Below are 21501 nucleotides of genomic sequence, written 5' to 3' on the forward strand. Positions count from 1 at the left end.
GAAACATTCCTTAATAGATAAATGCATAAGAACAGTAGAAAAAATCCAAGCATAAACAGAACAGTTAGAGGAGAGCTAGGTGCATGCCTATAGCTTCGAACCCGATGGGTTGGCATAGTGGTTAGGCATCCTGCGCTCATACGTTGTGGGAACGATCTATTTAGTAGAAAATCTTGTGTTCGATCCCTGAAATCCTTCAGGCTAGCGGCAATTACAGCACTGCAAGTAGGATTAATCTTTAGTCTAGTGGGCTAAGGAATATCCGTTGCAAAGACAAAAAAAAAAGGTTCCTACAGCTTGAATCATTGATGCTTTCCTAGTTGAGAAAGAGAAAGTGTTAGTGCTTAATTGAGATATTATTCCCAACTATGGAAAGTGAATGTTAGCATATTGTAAATCAAAGATTTAGAGCTTAAGGGTTATATCTGAGGGGAAGGGGAGGGAGTCCATTCGAGGGATTGTCACATGTGGTGACATAATTATCTTATTTTTTTTTGTCAGATTCACTATGGTGTGTGATCTCCAGGGACTAGATTGAAAGTTCAAGGGAGTGTCCATTTGAAGAGTCATCATAGGTGGTGACATAATTAGCTTCTGTAACTTGTGAACTTAGTAAAAAATCTTAAGTTGCTACTCAAAGACCGAATAGTAAAATATTGGTGCATTCTCTTCTAACTTATACTCTTTAAGTGCATTTATTTGCTTATTTTGTAGGGTTTGGATAAAACAACTCACTTTTTCTACAATTGAATATAATCAAATTTCATTGGGATTAAAGGTTGAGTGCAAAATAATTTTAAAATAGCTCAATTCCTTCTTAAGTTATTAAGATCACTTGGTTCCTTCTTTAAGTTATTAAGATCACTTGGTTAATGATCATATTATGAATATTTTTTATTTGAATATAATTATTTTTCGTAATAAATATATGTGATCTTAGAAAAAAAATAAAAATTTTTTGTTAAAATAATTTAATTAATAAGCCTGGGAAACATATATCAAAATCAAGGTAGGATAAAGCAATTAAAACTTATGCTTTAGACTCATTAACAAAAAAATATTTGTTATTAATATTTATAAAGTAAAAAAAAGATCTTGTTGATGGTAAAAAAATCGATTACATTTAAAGTAAAAAAAATATTTTAAAATGTATTTTAGGTTTCACTTGTGATAAAAATTAATTACTTCTAAACTTAATATCTACCTAAGTACTTATATGTTTTTTTACCCTAAAGAAACGAGTGAAGATTCAAAGCCATTAACATGTGACCTGACTTATACTCGAGTCGACTTATTAATCTTTTGGCTATTATAAAAATAGGTTAATTGAAAACCTTTCGATGCATTACTTTTTTATCCCATTTCTCATATAAAAGTTGTTACCGAACAGGAGCTTAGGACATGGGTGCTAGGTGGAAATGAATCATGCAAACGAAAGTCATCACTATTTTCTTAGCATGAGGACAGCTCAGTGGTAAGTAAAGACATTTATTTGCATCTGACATCATTTTCATTTCAAATTAAAGAGTGACTTGCAATGAATGCAAGTCAATGATCACTCCTTTCGGTTATTTGATCCTATTAATTTATAAACTTAATATTTTTAAGTGTTAACCTCCATTTTAAAATAATGAATACCAAAACATGAAATCTTTATATTATATATTTAAATTTTGATTTTTAAAGATAAAAATATTTGTTTATAATTATTTAATACCTATTCTATATTTTATTTTAAATTCTCAAATTATTATTTATTTCAAGATTTTCTTTTATGCAAAGATTTTAGCTCAGTGGTAAGTAAAGACATTTATTTGCATCTGACATCATTTTCATTTCAAATTAAAGAGTGACTTGCAATGAATGCAAGTCAATGATCACTCCTTTCGGTTATTTGATCCTATTAATTTATAAACTTAATATTTTTAAGTGTTAACCTCCATTTTAAAATAATGAATACCAAAACATGAAATCTTTATATTATATATTTAAATTTTGATTTTTAAAGATAAAAATATTTGTTTATAATTATTTAATACCTATTCTATATTTTATTTTAAATTCTCAAATTATTATTTATTTCAAGATTTTCTTTTATGCAAAGATTTTAGCTCAGTGGTAAGTAAAGACATTTATTTGCATCTGACATCATTTTCATTTCAAATTAAAGAGTGACTTGCAATGAATGCAAGTCAATGATCACTCCTTTCGGTTATTTGATCCTATTAATTTATAAACTTAATATTTTTAAGTGTTAACCTCCATTTTAAAATAATGAATACCAAAACATGAAATCTTTATATTATATATTTAAATTTTGATTTTTAAAGATAAAAATATTTGTTTATAATTATTTAATACCTATTCTATATTTTATTTTAAATTCTCAAATTATTATTTATTTCAAGATTTTCTTTTATGCAAAGATTTTTTATGTGAAAAATTTTCATTTAGATTAACATTTTAAATTCTTAAACCTCGCCTTTAATTTTTTTTTATAATTTTATACTTCATACAATTATTTTGTCTTAAATATTTACTGCATATATTTTGAAATAAGTTTTTTTGGCTTATTTTTAATTCATTTCAAACTGCTTATGTTTTTTTATTTATATTAAAAAAAATACTTTTAGTATAATGTAAAGAGATCTTACAACATCCTGACCTGATTTTTAACGTACACTGTGTATGGAAATTCCTAGAGAATTACAGTAATTTATGAGATGGACTCTTGAAATCAAACATAATTAATGATCAAATGAACATTCAGACATTTAATTAATGCAAGAACCAAAATTAATGAGGGTGAAGAAAAGGCAATTAATGTTCGCAGTCAAGAAACAACACAAACTATAGGGTTTACCTTCTTTAAATTTACATTAGATAGATAAAATCCAGCAAATAAAAACTCATATTATATTCACAATTTACGAGTTTAATTTTAAAATGCAGACAGTATAAATATTTTTAATTTTATTGTTAACCAACTATAAATTATTTCAAATTTAACTTTTAATTTTTTTATAAAATTTATTAATTTTATTTTATCATACATAACAATCATGTTGGGTGAATGTATAATCTTTTTACACTATTCGTGCATTTTAATTAAATTCACAATCGTTAATAAGAGAGTCTTACACAGGTAAAAGTGAGATTAATCCAAGAACTGAGGATAGTGGTTAGGTATAATCTTCTAGGATAAAAGTTTTAGGTAAAATCCTCTAGGATAAAAGTTCTAGAATTCGAATTCTTTACCTTGCAAATAAAGTTTACTTCTCTGGCCAGGACTAATTACATTTTACATGATGAATTATCAATAATTTCAGAATTTAATTTCTTCCGGCGAACGAAGATTTTGACTTTTTAAAAGTAAATCTTGTTAAAAGTGTCATTAATTGTAGAGTTGTAATATATATTTTCTTTCATATCGACATTTTTTTTTGTCCCATATATGGTACTATGTCTCTTGTTTGGTACTAACTACTATTTAATACCTTAGTCATATATATATATATAACCCCTCCGCCCTTTCCTTCATGGATATATAAATGGAAATATTAGTTTACCTCATAAACTAGTTTCTTTTTTTGTTGTTAGAGTATCATTGGCCAAGAACTAGACATTAATTTTTCGAGGTACAAAAATTGACTTCGCTAGCTCATAAACAGATCGATGCTCTGTCGTATTAATATATCTTAGTTTCCTAACTAAATAAGATAACAACAAAGTTCATATAGATATATAATTATATAAAGAAGAAAAAAAGTATGAGAGAAGGGTGGAAAACTGAAAAAGTGGTTGTAAAAAATGAATAGTATTTCTTATCATTGCGATCTTTGATTTGATTTCTGTTTTTTTTTTTTTTTTTCCAGGGGTTGCCTCCTTTCATCAATTAACCTATTCGTTAAAGCTTCACTCTAGTTTTGTTTGCTACTTAATGGCCCGTGGCCAAACCAATTGCGACAAAAAGGAGGACTATTCAATAGTAACCATGGCCTTCGGATTTTTCACTTGAAAAGGATGTGATGTTGAGATAAGCATTTTTTTTAAGAATAAGTGTGTAACATTATTATCAAAATATTGTTATCATAATATCAAGATAATTTTATTCTATTATCTAAATAAATTAATTGCTAAAAATAATTGTTTTCACATATTGAAGCATAAATTAACTTCTAAAATTGTTTATTAAAATCAGTTATGCTAAATTTAAACTAATTATAAAAATCGTTGTTAAAAAGGGGTGTATTAGACTATTAGTTCAATTAGTCCTTGTCTTTATACTTTGCTACATGCCCTTTTAATTTCACCGATAAAAATAAATTTAGATCATCAGTGTTTAAATTTCACCAATTAGTTCATTTGAGATTTAATATTTCCTTCTTATTTTTTAGTTCTGAGAAACTTGTTTCTAAAACTAAACCGAATATACACTTAGTACCTTATTTTTATAAATAAAATAAGAATTTAATTTAAATATACTGATAATGAAAAAGTTATTTTTTCCATGTATGATAAAATGAATAGGTCTTGTAATAATTATTTTTAAAGTTGTCTAAAATAATTATTTTTCAAGTAATATCTAAAATAATTTCTAATTAACTGGCTATATAAAAATCTTTAGTTCACATCACCTGAAAATTAAACTCATAAACTAATTAAATACTTGCGTAGGTGACTAGTAAGTCACAAAATTAAAGTTCCCACAGCACGCAATTTTGTAGGTTTATGTATGGTATAAAGTGATCTAGGGAGAGGGACAGAAAGCATGAAGATGTAAATCTTGTGCCTTGGTGTTTTTCTATCAAAGCAAAAAAGACGTCACCTAATTCTAATTAATTAAATTAATTTTTTGCCATGTCATAGTCAATATCATTTTTTTTTCTGCACGCGGTTGGCTTTGTACAAGGACAGAACAGTCGTATTTGAATGGAAGAAATTTTGCATCTAAAATAGCACACAAAGTCAAACGAAGTCGCTTCCTTTCATGGAAAACCCTCAAAGCATTAGATCACATTGGATGAAGAAATCAAAGCCAAGTACCCAACCTGCCAGTGAAAAGCCTTGGATGGAGGAATTTGCACGAAAGATACATAATGAAACAAAATATATTTATTTATATAATGTAGAAAGTATCAGCACACCTAAATGGCTTAAACTAACTTTATTTTCGTAGAAAAAAATGTTACTTATAGACAATCCCACCAAACACTCCCACGTGCAAAGTTCATCTTCTCCACCATTCAAATTTTTAATTTTAACAACGCCTTTTATAATGGGGTGGTGTTTCTCTCAATATTTTAATCAAGTTAGTCAAGTTGGTTTATGACATTTTAAAAAAGGATATTATTGGGTGTAAGTGTCATATGGTTGTGCATTTTTTTTTAACTATATGGTAAAAGAATATGCATGCCATGAAGCCTCAAATATGTCTCTATAAAGTAAAACGGATAGGCTTAGTGCGTACGTTTCAACTATTTATTCATAGAGAGAAAGCTAGGAAGAGAAAGGAGGAAAATATTAAAGCTCTTGCAATTCTCATGAACTGTGGAGTCGTGTTGGGTTTCTATTGTTGGGGTTGGGAGTTCTTAACTGCCCTTCTTCTCTTCTCTCATCAACCTTATTGATCATTCTCTTCTTCCTCTTCTTCTTCAAAAACCAATTTCTTTTTATACAAATAAAGAAGATACCAAAGAAAAACATAGCAAAAATATAAAAATAAAAAAATGGAAGGAACAAGCAATAAGGGGTTGTTGGAATGTGGAAGGAAGTGCACTCCACCGCCGTTTTTGTTGAAGACTTATATGCTTGTGGAGGATCCGGCCACCGACGACGTCATTTCGTGGAATGCCAAAGGGACGGCGTTCGTGGTGTGGCAGCCGCCGGAGTTTGCTCGGGATCTCCTCCCAACACTCTTCAAGCACAGCAACTTCTCTAGCTTTGTACGCCAGCTCAATACTTATGTACGTGTGAGTATGAATTATATTGCACTCTATAATTATAAGCATATGATTGCATGGTGATATTCTGCCTAGTGTTATTGTTTTAGCAACTTGAACTTATATTAAGGATTTAACTTCTATTAAACAAAAAGTTGTGTACAGTGGGATCGATGACGAAAATATATATTTGATCGATCTTTAATTTAAAAAGAATTTTATTTATGAAATTTTTAAGTCAAATTAATGGTAAATACAATTGAATTTCTGATCACTTTAAATATTTGTTTCTTGCTTTAAGAGAATTGAACCTTCCAAATAACATTTTTGGCTAGTAAGTTTTATTGAGAAAAAAAAATAGTTTTCTTGAGTTCTTGTTGATGGAACAGGTTAACAATATTCGTTTGACCTAGAATAGGCTTTAATTAGTTTATAGTTTTCTTCTTTAATTATTAGAAATGAAGGAAGAGCTTGATGTTAAGTTTCTCATTTAAGAAACGACGGAACCAGAAGATATATAGAAAATATATTTTATGTTTGTCGACAACAATCAACACAGGATTTCAACCTTTCAGGTAGTAATTCCATTCCTATAACATTTTTATGATATATTTTTTTACAATTAAGAAAAGGTAAAAAAGAAAAGAATGTAAAATTTTAAAAAAAATAAAAAAATATAATTTTTCGATGTACATATGGCTGTAATTGCGTGTGAACTGTGAAGTCTCCTAGAAAAGACTGAATCAAAAATTCTAGATTAAGACATTATAAAAATACTGCTATGAATGTTTTTATAGTTACCCACTTACATCTTTTCCCGCGGTATGTGTATTGATAAGATGTTTGGTCAAAGCCGATCCATGGTAATGAATTTCATACCTGCTCATCCAATTAACATTACGCAGACAAAAATCAACATTAGTGGGCGTGGAGTCGTGCATGACTAGCTTAACATTTTTTTTCTATTAACTAAATTTGATAAAAAACACATACAAAAATCAATATAATTGTTTAGACTTTATTCACAGATATTTATCTTGCATACTTTATCTATCTATTTAATGAGAAAAAATATAGGTTAAAAAATATAGATATTTTTCTTAAGAATGAAAAGGCCAAATATGACCATTTGAGTTATTAGTTATAACTACTTCCTTGATCATATTAATCTATTTATAAAATTATCTTTAATTTCTCTTTTATTTTTTTATTATATGAACAAAGCATCACCGTAAGTTTGTATCTGCAAATTAAATTCACTGTATGATTTTAGACCTTGCTACTTCCATTGGTGCACAGATTATTAGGGCTTCTTCCACACATCTCTGATTTGGATTTTGGTCCATATATATTAACATTATTTTGACACCAAAACTGACAAAGCATTTGATGTATATCTATCTTGCACACATGTTTAGGGCTTTCGTAAAGTTGCAACAAGCAGATGGGAGTTTTTCAATGACAAGTTCAAGAAAGGTGAAAGAGAACTTCTACATGAGATTCGGCGAAGGAAAGCTTGGAGCAGCAAGCAACAACCTAATGCACCAAACCAAGGCACACCCCAAGACTCTGATGAGGATCAAAGGTCCTCATCAACCTCATCATCTTTTGGTTACACTACTCTTGTGGATGAAAACAAGCGACTCAAGAAGGAGAATGGGGTGCTGAACTCTGAGCTCACAAGCATGAAAAGGAAGTGCAAGGAACTGCTTGATTTGGTTGCCACATATTCATCACATGCAAAGGAGGAGAAAAAGGATGAAAGGCCAATGTTGTTTGGAGTGAGATTAGAGGTTCAAGGAGGGAGGGAGATGAAGAGGAATAGGGCTGAGATGAGTGAAAGCACAAGCATTATGTTGTCTCAGTCATGCAAATAGCTAGATATGATATCATACATAGAGGCTTTTTAAAAGTATTGGGTATAGATACTGAAGAGTAATAATCAAATATTTGATTAATTAGCTTGCTAGGCTTGCAAAGAGTATTTTCGCCCAGTGTTGTAGTTATTTTGGCTATCATATTGGGTGCATCAAGAAACTAATTAAGACACCCCTCAAGCATATGCTGTAGTTATGTAATGTGGTTTAGAACGATAACACGTAATCAAAAATAATTAAAATAGGCTCAAGTGCCGTTAATTAGTTAGTTTATTGTTTTGTAATGTGACAAATTAAGTAACATGAAGTAAACAGTAGTTCACATGCATGGACAGATCCAGAAACTACTTATGGGAGGCTTACAGATTTTTTTTCTTCTAATTCCTTTGTCTGTATTCAAATATATATGTAATTTTTAAATTATTTAATAAATAATGAGTTCTACAAATATTTATGGATTTCATATATAAAATTGAAAATAATTTTTATTTTAAAAGATAAAAATAAAAAGTGTAATAAAAATGGTTTAATTAATCTTTTGTCACTATATTTACATCATTTATTTGTTTTAAATCATATGCCTAAAAATTCTAAATTTAGTCCTATACAAACATTTTTTTATATTTTAATCCTTATGCCTCTATTTTATGGAGATTCTCATATTTTTATCTTTTTTTTTCTTATCTACTCAGTATTTGATTTTTATGTTAATTTATTTTCCAAGTTTCTATTTTTAAAGAAAAATCAAGCTATTTAATTTTAAATTATATATGTCTACATATATAAACAATTACAATAGAATATAAAAGTATACATGGATACTAAGTTCATTTTGGTAATTATATACTCAAAATCAATATTGGTTCCAAGTTTTGAAACAACTATGTGTCACAAAATCAATTTTCTAATATATAATATTTTAATAAAAGTCACGTTTATAACAAAATCATGTTTATTTAAAATCAATTTTACAAAACGCATATGTAAATACACATTCATTGATAGAGTAAGGTGTGTGAGTTATTATATTTTCTTATTTTTTATTATTGTTGATAAAAAAGAATTAAAAAAAATAGAACTCAGTTTTTATTTATGTAGTTTGGACAGAACATGATGTTAACAACAAACCAAAGCAGCGCAAAGGAGATTACAAGGCACAGTAGAAAAACCAGTTAAGAAGAATAAAAGATGTTGTGGGGTGAGATTTACAAATCAAATGGACACGATTTAGACCAAATATAAAAAATGGAACGATGAAAAGGAAATAGATCTAGCTCAAAGTAGTGGATAGTTTGCAGTATAAAGTCCAGAAGGTACAGTCATCCAACCTCAGTTTGAAACAGTGAAACTACACCAAAAACTACATAAAACATAAAAGTAAAATCACACACCACAAAATAGACTGATGTACATCACAAATCTTAATGTCTCAAGAGAATGTCTTTACATACGCTGCATTGCAGCCTTAATTCTCTTGCTGCTCCATATCAAACATTTTCTGAATGAATTGAACAGTTTAGCAACCAAAAAAATATTTCATACAAGATCAGAATTTTAATTGCGGTCTCCATGGTGTGCAACATTTTAGTTTTACTAATTGCGCGATCTCAACTTCAGTTGTGATATTATTTGAGACTGTAGTCGTCCTAATTCTTTTGTTTTTCCAATAGAAAGGCATTTGATGTGAGCGATGAAGGACCAATACTCACCAGATTGTGGCTCACATTTCTGACACAATTCATACAACCATCTATGCTCAAATCTTCAAGGGTACTGAGGCGATGCTTGTCACTTGAGAGATTCAACAGTTGAGGACAGTTTACAATATGAAGCATCTTAAGATGAGTCATTGTTGTCAGCCACTCTGGAAGCATCTTAAGACTATCACAATTTAAAATTAATAATGTCTGCATAGTGTCAGCGGCTCCTTGAATCCATTGAGGCACTGTCTCTTGCCCTGCACAATGCTCAATATGCAGAAATTTCATCCTCAATCGTTGGATTGTGCTTGCACAGTACAATGACAGATTTAGCATCTGGCAACGTATCACATACAAAACCTCCAGCTTAGGGAGAATATGAAGAGGTATGGACTCCAGCCTCCCGCATGATTCAATGAGCAAAACTTCAAGGGAAGTGAGTTCTGTCCATCTGAACAAAAACTTCAAGTTGTCACAACATTCAAAAATCAAAGTTTGGAGATTGCTTAGGCTTGAAAATTCATCCTCTGACAGAATAGATTGTTTTATGGTTATATACAATTTTCGAAGGCTGATTAACATCCCCAATCCCTTAAGCAATGTTTCAAGCTCCATACGTCCTCTGAAATTCAAAAATTTCAAATTTTGGAGTTTGCATATAGAATAAGTAAGGCTTCTTATTTTGTAGTTATTTTCAAGACTAAGAACTCGCAGATGCTCCAATTTAGCAATTGAATTAGGTAGAGTCTCAAAAGAGGAGTCACTTAAATATAAAACCCGTAAGTATTTGTATCTTGTCATCCATGTGTCCAAAAGAGATTCACTATCAACACCCATTTCATGGATGGGAAATAATATAGTTCTCACATATCAGGACTTGCGGAACAAAGCATGGCAAAGTGAATCATTTTCAACAAATGATAAATGCCTTACTTGCTCTGGTATATTGCAAGTATGGGAGTTTACAACTAGATGATCCTCTTTCGAAACATACAGGGCAAGGTCATGTACCAAATCATGTAGTTTGAAATAATAAAGGTGGCCAAAGTCCTCAAAATCTTCAAGAAATGATCTTGAATGTAATTCATGTATATATTGTCTTGCAATATTCTCTAGCTTTTGACTTCCAGTAGGAGACCGAAGTAATCCAAGTGATCCCCAAAAATAAACAAAACAATTAACAGAAAAACCATAATCTTTAGGAAAAAGGGAAAAGCATGCAAAACATTGCCTTGAATAGGATGGCATTTGATCATAGCTCAACTGAAGGGCAAGTAAATTGTCATTTTCCTTTTGTTTTAGGTCCCACCTTTCTAAATCAAAATTTGAGAACGGAGAACATCCTAAAGTTCGCACTGCTAGTGGAACTCCTCGGCACTTTTTCACAATTTTTTTTCACATATCCGCTAGATTTGGATATTTTATTTCTTCACCTTCCTGACAAACAGAGATAAACAATTCTCCGTTGAAAGGCCTTCTAAAACATACGTGGGAACAGTGCCCATCGTTGAAGCAATTGAGTTACTTCATGTTTTCACTAAGATTTTGCTTCCCATTGCTCCAACTTGTATTAAATCTTATAACTCTATCCAAACTTCTGACCAGAAAGCTTACATCTTAGACGACTTTGTATCTGCTCAATATCTAAGTTGTTAATGTTTTCTTGGTGTGCAATAGCAATAGCAATGTAGAGTTGATGATTTTAATAATAATCTGCCTAAGAATTAAGAAGTGCATCTATGATTGGAGCACATTTTTTCAGTACTCTGGCAGGAACAGTAGATGGCTGCATTGTGCTTCGCAACAAGCAAGGAGAACTATCTCAGCAAGGGAAGATGAAAATGACTCTGCCGAACTCTCCCTATTTTCAACCATTGGGTGTTGGAAAAAAACAAAATAAATTGAAGATAATCCTAATATGGATTATCCTCAACAAAGCTGAAGTTTCTAGAGCAGTTAGATTGATTAAGGGTAAATCTATTTACAATTAATGGCATTATAATTATCGATTGTACAATATACATGGCCTTAGAATCTCGCCGAAGGTCGTCTTTAATTCTAGCCGGGGAAGTGAAAGAATGTCATCATTTTGATACACTTCATGGATTAGCTGCAAAATGATTAGATATTGTCTCGAGAGTTGATTGGCTGATGCTGTACTCTGCAATCCCTAATCTATTTCTGTAAAAGATATTTAGGTAGAATTTAGTCACTCTGCTTAACAAGAGCATGGAAATAAACAAACAGGGCCCTTGTATTTACCTGTTTCGTTCAAGAAGTCCAAAAACATCTGCTAGGGAAAAATCTTCATTATATGGTAACTGCAGTAAACAAAAGATGAATTACTATATGCACTGTAAAATTGTGCCTGGATGCAATGCATTCACATGCATAAGCAAATGTTCTGTCCGCTTCAATGACAAGATACGTTTGACATTATTCAAGATATCAAAACCGTCAATAACCAACTCTCCTAAAAGGTTAAGGTATCAGGTAAAGAATCATGAATTATTTTACATCTCTATCATACTCACGATTCATGCAAGAGCCCTCTAATCCTAATGTGTCAATAACGTACAAGACTATTTTAGCTTGTGTCAACAACAAACTCCATGCAACAAAACTGAAAAACGAGTTTTTCTATGCAAAAGAAAGCCTTTGTTTGGTTCTGTTTTGCTGCTGTTTGGCTGACCGCACCATCATGCTTCATCTCTTTCTAGCTAGCATCATACTGATCTTCTCTCCCTCCGCCCCAAGGCTGTTGGATTCAATTGGAATCCATCACTCACCAACAGAGAGAAGAAGGTTGAGAAGAATTGAGAGGAACTGAATCTTTATTGATGAATGAATTGGTTACAGTTACAGCTCATTTTCTGAAGTATATATTCTATGACTCCAGGTGTAATTCTGTTACACCTATAACAAACTCAAAACAGAAAAAAATAGTATATAAACTGAAATGCACTATATCAATTAATATCTATCTGTGATGCTATCAGGTGCTACTAGCACCATGTGACTTTATTTGAATTACCCAAAATACAACACTTCCCCTTAATTCAAATCTTCAAAACAAATGACTCCAATCTCTTCCCTTAGCTTTATGAATCTGTCTGGTTTAACAGCCTTGGTTAGCAGGTCTGCTAACTGATCTTCAGTGGGACAGTAAATCAATTTCAGAACTCCATTATTCACTTGTTCTCTGATGAAATGAAACCTTGTTTCGATGTGCTTGCTACGCCCATGTGAGACTGGGTTTTTAGCAAGACTAATTGCTGATTTATTATCTATCAGTAATGACAGTGGCATCTGTACTTCACATTTCAACTCATCAAGCAGTGATTTCAACCAAATTGCTTGACAAGCAGCAAAGGAACCAGATATATACTCTGCCTCACAGCTTGAGAGAGCAGTAACTGGTTGTTTCTTTGAGCTCCAAGACACAGCAGCTCCACCAAATTTGAACAAGTAACCAGATGTGCTTCTCCTATCTGTCCTGTCCCCACACCAATCAGCATCTGAGTAACCAATCAATTTCATCTCAGCACCATCAACACTACTTGGAAACATCACACCATACTGCATAGTTCCCTTCACATACCTTAGAACCCTCTTGGCAGCCAAGAAATGAGATTTCTTTGGCCTATTCATGAATTTACTCAGCACGCCTACGGCATAACAGATATCTGGTCTGCTATTGCAGAGGTATCGCAGTGAGCCTACCAACTGTTTGTAACCAGTTGGATCAACACCTTCTTCCTCAGGCTTGTCTTCAAGCTTCTGGTTTGTTTCTGCCGGTGTGATTGCAACATTGCAATCCTCCATCCCAAATCTCTTCAGAGTTTCACCAGCATATTTCCTTTGATGCATGACAATCCCATATTCAGTCCACAAGAATTCTAACCCAAGGAAATATGACAATTTCCCTAAGTTAGTCATTTCAAATTCACTCATCATGAGTGAAGTGAAATTATCAATCTCTGTTGTATGATTACCAGTCACTAGTAAATCATCAACGTATAGGCACACCATTAACACCTTGTTATCCTCCTTCAACATGACATAAACTCCATGTTCTACCACACACCTTTTGAAGCCAAGTTGAGCAAGATATGCATCAATTCTCCTATTCCATGCTCTTGGTGCTTGTTTGAGCCCATAGAGCGCCTTGTTCAACTTGTATACCATTTCCTCCTTGCCTTCTAACTCAAAGCCAGGAGGTTGAGTCACAAACACAGTTTCTTCTAGTGCCCCATTCAAAAATGCAGATTTTACATCAAGATGTGTCAAACTCCACCCCTTATTGCTTGCTAGAGAGACAATCACTCTCACAGTTTCGTGCCGTGCAACTGGTGCAAAGATCTCTGTATAATCAACTCCTTGTTTCTGCAAGAAACCTCTAGCCACAAGCCTAGCCTTGTGCTTCACAATTCTGCCCTCAGGATCCAATTTCAACTTGAATACCCATTTTACACTTATTGGTTTCTTGTTCTTAGGCAATTGAACAAGATCCCAAGTATGGTTCCTTTCAATTGATCTCAACTCATCTTCCATTGCTGCTCTCCACTCACTAATCTCCAATGCTTCAGTGAAGTTGACTGGCTCTGCATCTGCTAAGAGAGCGAAGTGAATCAAGTCACCTTCGTCAGTCACAGCACTATCTGGCAGCACCTCACAATCTTGCAGTCTCCTTGGTAATTGTTTCTGCCTCTGTGGTCTCACTGCTGGAGTAGCGGGCACATCGTGTACTACATCACCAGGCACATCATCATTAGGTGCTACGACACCATTCACACCATCATTATTCACTTCTGCAGCACTGTGATCATCACTCTCACTGTCACTGCATATATCGATTTCTGGTGCAGCCTTGAATTTCACTTCCCCTATCTCCCAGTCCCATGACTCATCTTCTTTGATCAAGAGATCTCTACTAATACACGTCTTCTTCAACTTGGGATTGTACAACTTGTAACCACCAGTTGAGTGGTATCCAATCAATACCATGACTTCACTCTTGTCTTGCAACTTAGTTCTCTTAACGTCTGGTATATGATTGTAACACAAAGATCCAAACACCCTTAGATGACTCACTGAGGGCTTCTTGCCACTCCATACCTCCATAGGTACCTTCAACTTCAAGCTCTTTGTAGGACACCTATTGAGAATGTAAGCTGATGTTGTTACAGCTTCACCCCAAAACTCATGAGGCATGTTCTTTTGTTTCAACATGCTCCTTGCCATATCAAGCAAGGTCCTATTCCTTCTTTCAGCAAGTCCATTGTGTTGTGGTGTGTATGGGGGAGTGACCTCATGGACAACACCTTGAGCTTCACAAAATTCCTCAAATGCTTTTGAGGTGTATTCACCTCCACCATCTGTTCTCAATATTTTTAATTTCTGGCCACTCTGTGTTTCTGCCACAGCTTTGAATTTCTTGAACACCTCTAATGCTTCACTCTTCTGCTTGATGACATACAGCCATATCATTCTAGTAAACTCATCAATGAAAGTAATAAAGTATTTATTACCTCCAAGTGTTGGCACTTCAATAGGACCACAAATGTCAGAATTCACTGCATGTAGTGGAGAGCTTGCTCTCATAGGTGACTGATCAGCAAATGGCAATCTGGTTTGCTTGCCTTTCAAGCACACATCACAGGTCTTGTCACACACACCAATCTTTGGCATACCTGTCACTAGCTCCTTCTCACTCAACTGAGTTAGACTCTTGAAATTCAAGTGTCCAAATCTCCTATGCCATAGCCAGCTCTGTGATTCAGTCACTGTACTCAATACTTTCACACCAGAATCTTTTACATTGCATTTAAAAGTCCTGTTCCTGCTCAGTTTTGACTTCAAAACCAGTTTATCAGAATTATCAAACAGCTGCAGCACTGCATCTCTCATAGTTACTGAGTAACCTTTCTCCAATAATTGGCCTACACTCATCAAATTACTCTTCATGCCAGGCACATACCACACATTTTCAATCAAGACAGTTCCACCATCCTTCAATTCTACCAGCACATCTCCCATTCCTTCAGCAACCAAGTACTCATCATCAGCACACCTGATTCTACTTTCTTTGCTGGAATCATAGTTAATCAACCACTGCCTATTCCCAGTTAGATGGTTAGAACAACCTGTGTCCAAATACCACCAATCTACTACTACGCCTGCATCATTGGTTGTCACCATTAACATAACAGGTTCTGTATCAGAACTATCTTGAGCAAGATTAGCTTGCTCTGTACCTTTCTCTGGTTTCTTCCACTTACCAGCACCAGACCAACATTCATCAGCAAAGTGACCAAATCTGTCACAATTATAACACTGTATTTTCCTTTTATCAAAGTTCTTTTTCTTATTAAACTTTGAGTTATAACCTCCTTTATTTGATGATTCTGCCTTATCAGCCAGTGATTTTCCTTTATCCTTATCACTACTATTGGGATTCTGTTTAGCCTTCTTATCTAACCACTGTTTCTTCTTAATTTCACGCCAATTTTCCTTAGATGCTGCTTGCAAAGCCTGATCTGTTTCTTTTCCATTTCCTCTTTCAATTACTCTTAATTCAAGTGCTTCTAAACTACCTTGCAATTCATCAATCTTCATTGTACTAGTGTCCTTAGACTGTTCTATAGCAACAACTATATGATCAAATTGAGCAGTTAAGGAACGCAGTACCTTTTCAACAATCATCTGCTCAGAAATTGTCTCACCACAGGTCTTCATTTCGTTCGTAACAGTAATTATGCGAGACACATAATCAGCTACCTTCTCATTGTGCTTCATATTCAGGTTCTCATACTGCTTCCTCAGTGATTGAAGCTTGACTTTCTTCACAGTTGCATTACCACCATAGCAACGCACAAGCGTGTCCCAAGCAGCTTTCGCCGTCGTCGATTCCTCAATCTTCTCAAAGATCTTTGCATCAACACACTGGTGAATATAGAACAAGGCTTTCTGATCCTTCTTCTTCTTTTCGCGATGCAAATTCCTCTGCGCTTCCGTCGTATTTTCCGCCAAATCCGGAACTCCGTCATTCACAAATTCGAGCACATCTTGTGCTCCGAACAACACACGCATCTGTATTGACCAACGACTCCAGTTCTTACCATCAAACACTGGTAAGTGAGTGTTAAATCCACCGTTTCCATTCATCTTCTCACTCTGTTCTTCACTCAAATGAACCTCACAATTCTCTCGTGTTTCCCTGACCCTAGAAAATCAATTGTGATTTTCTTCGATTTCAATCTTTAATTCAATGCGAATTTCCGATTTGAATCACACGCACCTCACGCAGCTCTCGTGTTTCCCAGAATCTCACTCGCTCTAGATACCAATTTGTTGGATTCAATTGGAATCCATCACTCACCAACAGAGAGAAGAAGGTTGAGAAGAATTGAGAGGAACTGAATCTTTATTGATGAATGAATTGGTTACAGTTACAGCTCATTTTCTGAAGTATATATTCTATGACTCCAGGTGTAATTCTGTTACACCTATAACAAACTCAAAACAGAAAAAAATAGTATATAAACTGAAATGCACTATATCAATTAATATCTATCTGTGATGCTATCAGGTGCTACTAGCACCATGTGACTTTATTTGAATTACCCAAAATACAACAAAGGCATCACCAGTGGATCTTTTTGTTTTTTTTCATGGGTGAACAATATCCATTGTCATCATCGAAGACTGTCACGCTGTTCACATGTATAGCCAACTAAAAACAATACCGCACGCAGCCCCAAGTAGGGTCTTGGCACGTGAAGGTGCACGACGCATGACGCGTCTCCAAGGAACTTTAGTTTCTATCGGGTTGACCACATTTGTAACAAACTCGATTTATATAACATATATGTTAAGCTTGAGGGAGAGTATTAAATTACATAATATTCTCTTATTTAGTATTACATAGCGATTGAGATTTATTCCCTATTACTCTCATTATTAGATTGATCCTATGTAATTAATACTAATCCTATTTGTTCGTTATAAGTTCGTTATAAATAAAGGTTTTGTGTGATGATCTAAGACACACAGTTTCTATACAAATTCTATAAGACCTATTGACTTTTGCAAATCAACTGTGAAAATCAAACTAGTATATGTCCAGGTAATTCAATCACATCTCTTCCTCACTCATTCTTGGATGTTTCTGAGTCAACATTGGAAACTTCAGCATTGATAAAAGCTTTAATACCTTTCAGGTTACATTGTAATCATGTTGGAGAAAGGTATAGATCTATTTTTCTCGTTTATTTTTAATTTAAACTTGTTCTTTCACTTTGAATCTCTAACATAGGTTTCAAGTAAAAGAAGGACCCAAATCACACAGGGGGGCAGAAAGGCATACCTTCCATTAGGTGCCCTCACTGCCCTGGTTAGAATAATACTATTCATGGGCTTTCACCCAATAGTTTAAGTGTTTGGGATAGTTGATTTATAACTTTATATTAAAGCCTCCAAGACCATGTGATCTAGAAGAATTTGATCTTTGTTGCTCCCATTCTTTTAAATAAAAGTTAAATTTTAGCTAAAGGGTAGGCTAGCACATTATCCATGCTTCTTGTCCAAAGGGTCTTCGCATGAAGGACATGACTTCTAAACCATATATTCATGTACTTTCACCCAACAACTTTGGTGTTTGGAATTTGCTGGTTCATGACATCTAAAGTAGAATTAAATTGATTTATTTAACTCGATATAAATCAAATCTGGGATTGCTTCCTTGCCCAAAGGAGAACCCCTGAAACTCCGTTGATACCAGCTTCCTCTTCATGCACCAAGGCCTTGCTGCCTCCACCCTCTCCCCTCTGTTTGGTGGTATTCTCACTCCCATTCCAGCAGATTTAGCGTAATTTTCAACAATACATATGGGAAAAAACTGAATTTATTTCTTCTGAAAAAAAAAATCAGCAGTACATAGGCGCTAGATTAAGGAGATTAAGGGAGATTAGTGAGGCAGAAAACAGATACTGAAGAGGAGGGCAAGAATAGAGATGAAATTAGGATAAAAGTAAGGAAGCAGAAACTCTTAAATTAGTTTACCTAAAAGCCTCTTTTTTTTTTTAATGTTTTCTTCGTCAAAATAAAGCTCTTTTATTTTATTTTTTTAGAGCTTTTTATGAATAAATGATGAACTGGGGTTGTAACCAACATACAATGATAGTTAATGCGGTTTCTAAATTTACCAAAGAAATGGGGAGAAAATACAAGAAAGGTGGGATTTTCATATCTGTATGGCGTTTGTTTTTTTTTTTTTTGAATACCTAACAAATAGTTTTTTTTATCCACAGAACTATGTATCTAGTATATAATATTAAAATTAGTAGCAGAGGTACTTTCGTATTAACATGCCAACCTTACTGTCCACAAACCTGCTCAGTTAATTAAATACATATCAGTCCTCTTGATATATATTGACATTACCAAAGCTGTTCGCAACTTAGCACAGGATGGGTAAGCCCTCAACAAAAAATGATCCATATCCCCCTATACATGAGTCCAGCTCTAATGTTGCTGGTCCAAGTATGGTATGGTAAATCAAAGTCTTTGTCTAAATTCCTAAGCCATAACCAAGCTTTGGTGTGCAACCAAGAGTGAGAACCATTAATTGGTTTGTAGCATTAAGAATATAATTGTTTTGTGCACCTAGTAAATTATTGTAAATTTTTTGAAGGTAACTCTGCTAGTAAACATACCGATTCATAATCCATGAAAATCCAAGATTTGAATATGTGAACCTGTGATTTTTATTTAAAATTTATATATATATATATATATATATATATATATATATATATATATATATAAAATATTGTTAAATCAAAATTAATTGTAATAAGTTTTTGGTCTTATTACAATTAATTTTAATTTAATAATATATTTTTATATATATATAAATTTTAAAATCATAGGTTTCATAAGAATTTATATATGTCAACAAATTAATTATTAGATTAATATTAATTATCAAAAATTTATTATGTAAAATTATATGTGCATTAAATATACATTAAAATTTTTAGTGTTATATATAATAACATTAATTATTTTATAACATAATTGGTCTATTAACTCAATTGGATCGTATCAATAACATGAAAGTCACAAGTTCGAATCTTCATGGATCGTCAGCTTACGAATTATGAATCTGGTAGGGATATTTCCAGAATTTACAATAATTTGTTGGGTGCACAAAATAATGTTGGATGCATGAAGTAATTGTCTAACTGCAAAATAAAATAAAAATAAGTCTCTTTTTAATAATTTATCACGTTTGGTCGGTTGTTTTAGTTATAATACCGTGATGATTAAAAGTTGGAGGGGATTGGATAAGAAGAAACAGACATATAGTCCAATTTGTCGATCTTTAGTGCGAGTTTGTATTATGAGTACACTGTTCCCTCCTTATCTTCAAACATTTTTTTAAGCTTCACACATCTATCTCCAAACGTTGAACTCTAAACGAGTCTTAAATTTGTGTCTAAAAAAATCGGATGAGGTTTCATTCTTCATTTTTGTTAATGATAAATCAATGTCAATAATAAAAAAAACACAGTGAGAATATGAATTATATATCCATTAAAACCGCTTGAATTCTAACTCAAAATATCTTATTTATTATAACAAAGTCTTCTAAGTTAATAGTATATTTGAATATAATATTTTTTTTTATTCTTTACCATAGATGGGAAAGAAAAATTGACTATTGCTTGTTCTTAACTAATCCAAGGCAAACACATTCCTAATTTCGTCAAACGAACCTCATGTTCAATATTATTCAGTACAAATATAATGTAGGAGTATTTAAAAGAACTTTTATAAACCAACTAGTTATTGGTATGTGTAAAATTAGACTTGAATAAGTTAAGTTTTGATTTTTTTAAATAAAATCTTAAGTTTTCAATAAGTTTAAATCTTGAAAGGAGAGATTTCACTCTGGTTATCCACAAAATAAGTAAATATTTTCATACTTTACATCTATAAATTGGTAACGCAAAAAAAAAAAGAGAACTTTCAAAAAACTTATATAAACTTTAAGTTGATATTTTGAACAGAGATTTTTTTTAATTTTAGGAAAAAATATAAAAATTATATTTGAAGATAAAAAATAAATACTATTGATTAGTATAAAAGCTAATTGATACTCAAATAATCACAGTTCTTATTCTTATCTTTTTTATTTAGTAAAACCATGTGAATAAAAATACTCACCTTTCTGAATTTAAATATAAAAACTTCACCAAGTCTTTTTTTTTTTTAATCTCTATTTAGTTTTGCTCCTACCAAACTTTCCACATCACATAAAGACTTCTCTTAGAAAAGAAAGTTGTATGTGGGTTTGTGGGGCGGCTATAAGTTCATAGAGTGGGGGTTGTGGCGTGTAGCATACGACCAATTGAGGTTTGGTGAGTCAAATTTGGCTTTCTACCAATTGCATATATTTGGTAATGCAAATTGGCACTTGCCGAGACACTGTACAGTGCAAGAAAATGAAGAAAAGAAAATTGGCATTTTGGCAATAAATACAACATAAATGAGAGTCATTGAGAACGTCTAAGAGATACTAATAATTATCTCATCTCACTCCGATCACAGATACAAATAGTGTTAGTTGTACCAAAGCTAAAGCGTGAATTAAAATGTGCAATTCTGTTTTGATTCTTTTTTGACACATATACTTCCATCTAATCTCACTTAAATTTGAAGTCCGAATCACCTTTCTTTCTCTCCTTAATGTGCTTTACTTGGGATAGATGTGCTTATTATTATTTTTTAAACTTAAAGAATAAGACAAACTTATTATAAATCTGGCGATCCATGAAAAACACAATTTCAAAAAATAGTACACGAGAATAAGAATACGTTTACTAGTTAAAAATGCTCAACGAGATTCTTATAATTAAAATCTTTTAATTTGATAAATTATTATACTTTTAACTCTTTTGTTTTGACACTTCCTCC

The 21501-nt window shown here is 32.7% G+C and overlaps 1 protein-coding gene across 2 annotated transcripts; it reads left to right on the forward strand.

Moving 5' to 3' along the window:
- The first annotated feature begins 5393 nt into the window (after positions 1-5393).
- Positions 5394-8170, forward strand: LOC114399072 (heat stress transcription factor B-3-like). 2 transcript variants are annotated; one of them, XM_028361174.1, is made up of 2 exons: positions 5394-5972; positions 7361-8170. In XM_028361174.1, the coding sequence occupies exons 1-2, from the start codon at positions 5730-5732 to the stop codon at positions 7817-7819; spliced, it is 702 nt and encodes a 233-aa protein (XP_028216975.1). In that variant the 5' UTR covers positions 5394-5729; the 3' UTR covers positions 7820-8170. The 2 variants fall into 2 exon arrangements, with proteins under 2 accessions (XP_028216975.1, XP_028216976.1); XM_028361175.1 differs by having other exon boundaries at positions 5394-5966.
- Positions 8171-21501: the final 13331 nt, after the last annotated feature.

The sequence above is a fragment of the Glycine soja genome, chromosome 19 (genome assembly GCF_004193775.1).
Source record: "Glycine soja cultivar W05 chromosome 19, ASM419377v2, whole genome shotgun sequence".
Taxonomy (NCBI): domain Eukaryota; kingdom Viridiplantae; phylum Streptophyta; class Magnoliopsida; order Fabales; family Fabaceae; genus Glycine; species Glycine soja.

Coding starts and splice junctions, on each gene's coding strand:
- LOC114399072 (XM_028361174.1), top strand. CDS start 5,730: ATGGAAGGAACAAGCAATAAGGGGTTGTTGGAATGTGGAAGGAAGTGC. Junction 5,973..7,360: donor AGCTCAATACTTATGTACGT/GTGAGTATGAAT, acceptor ACACATGTTTAG/GGCTTTCGTAAAGTTGCAAC.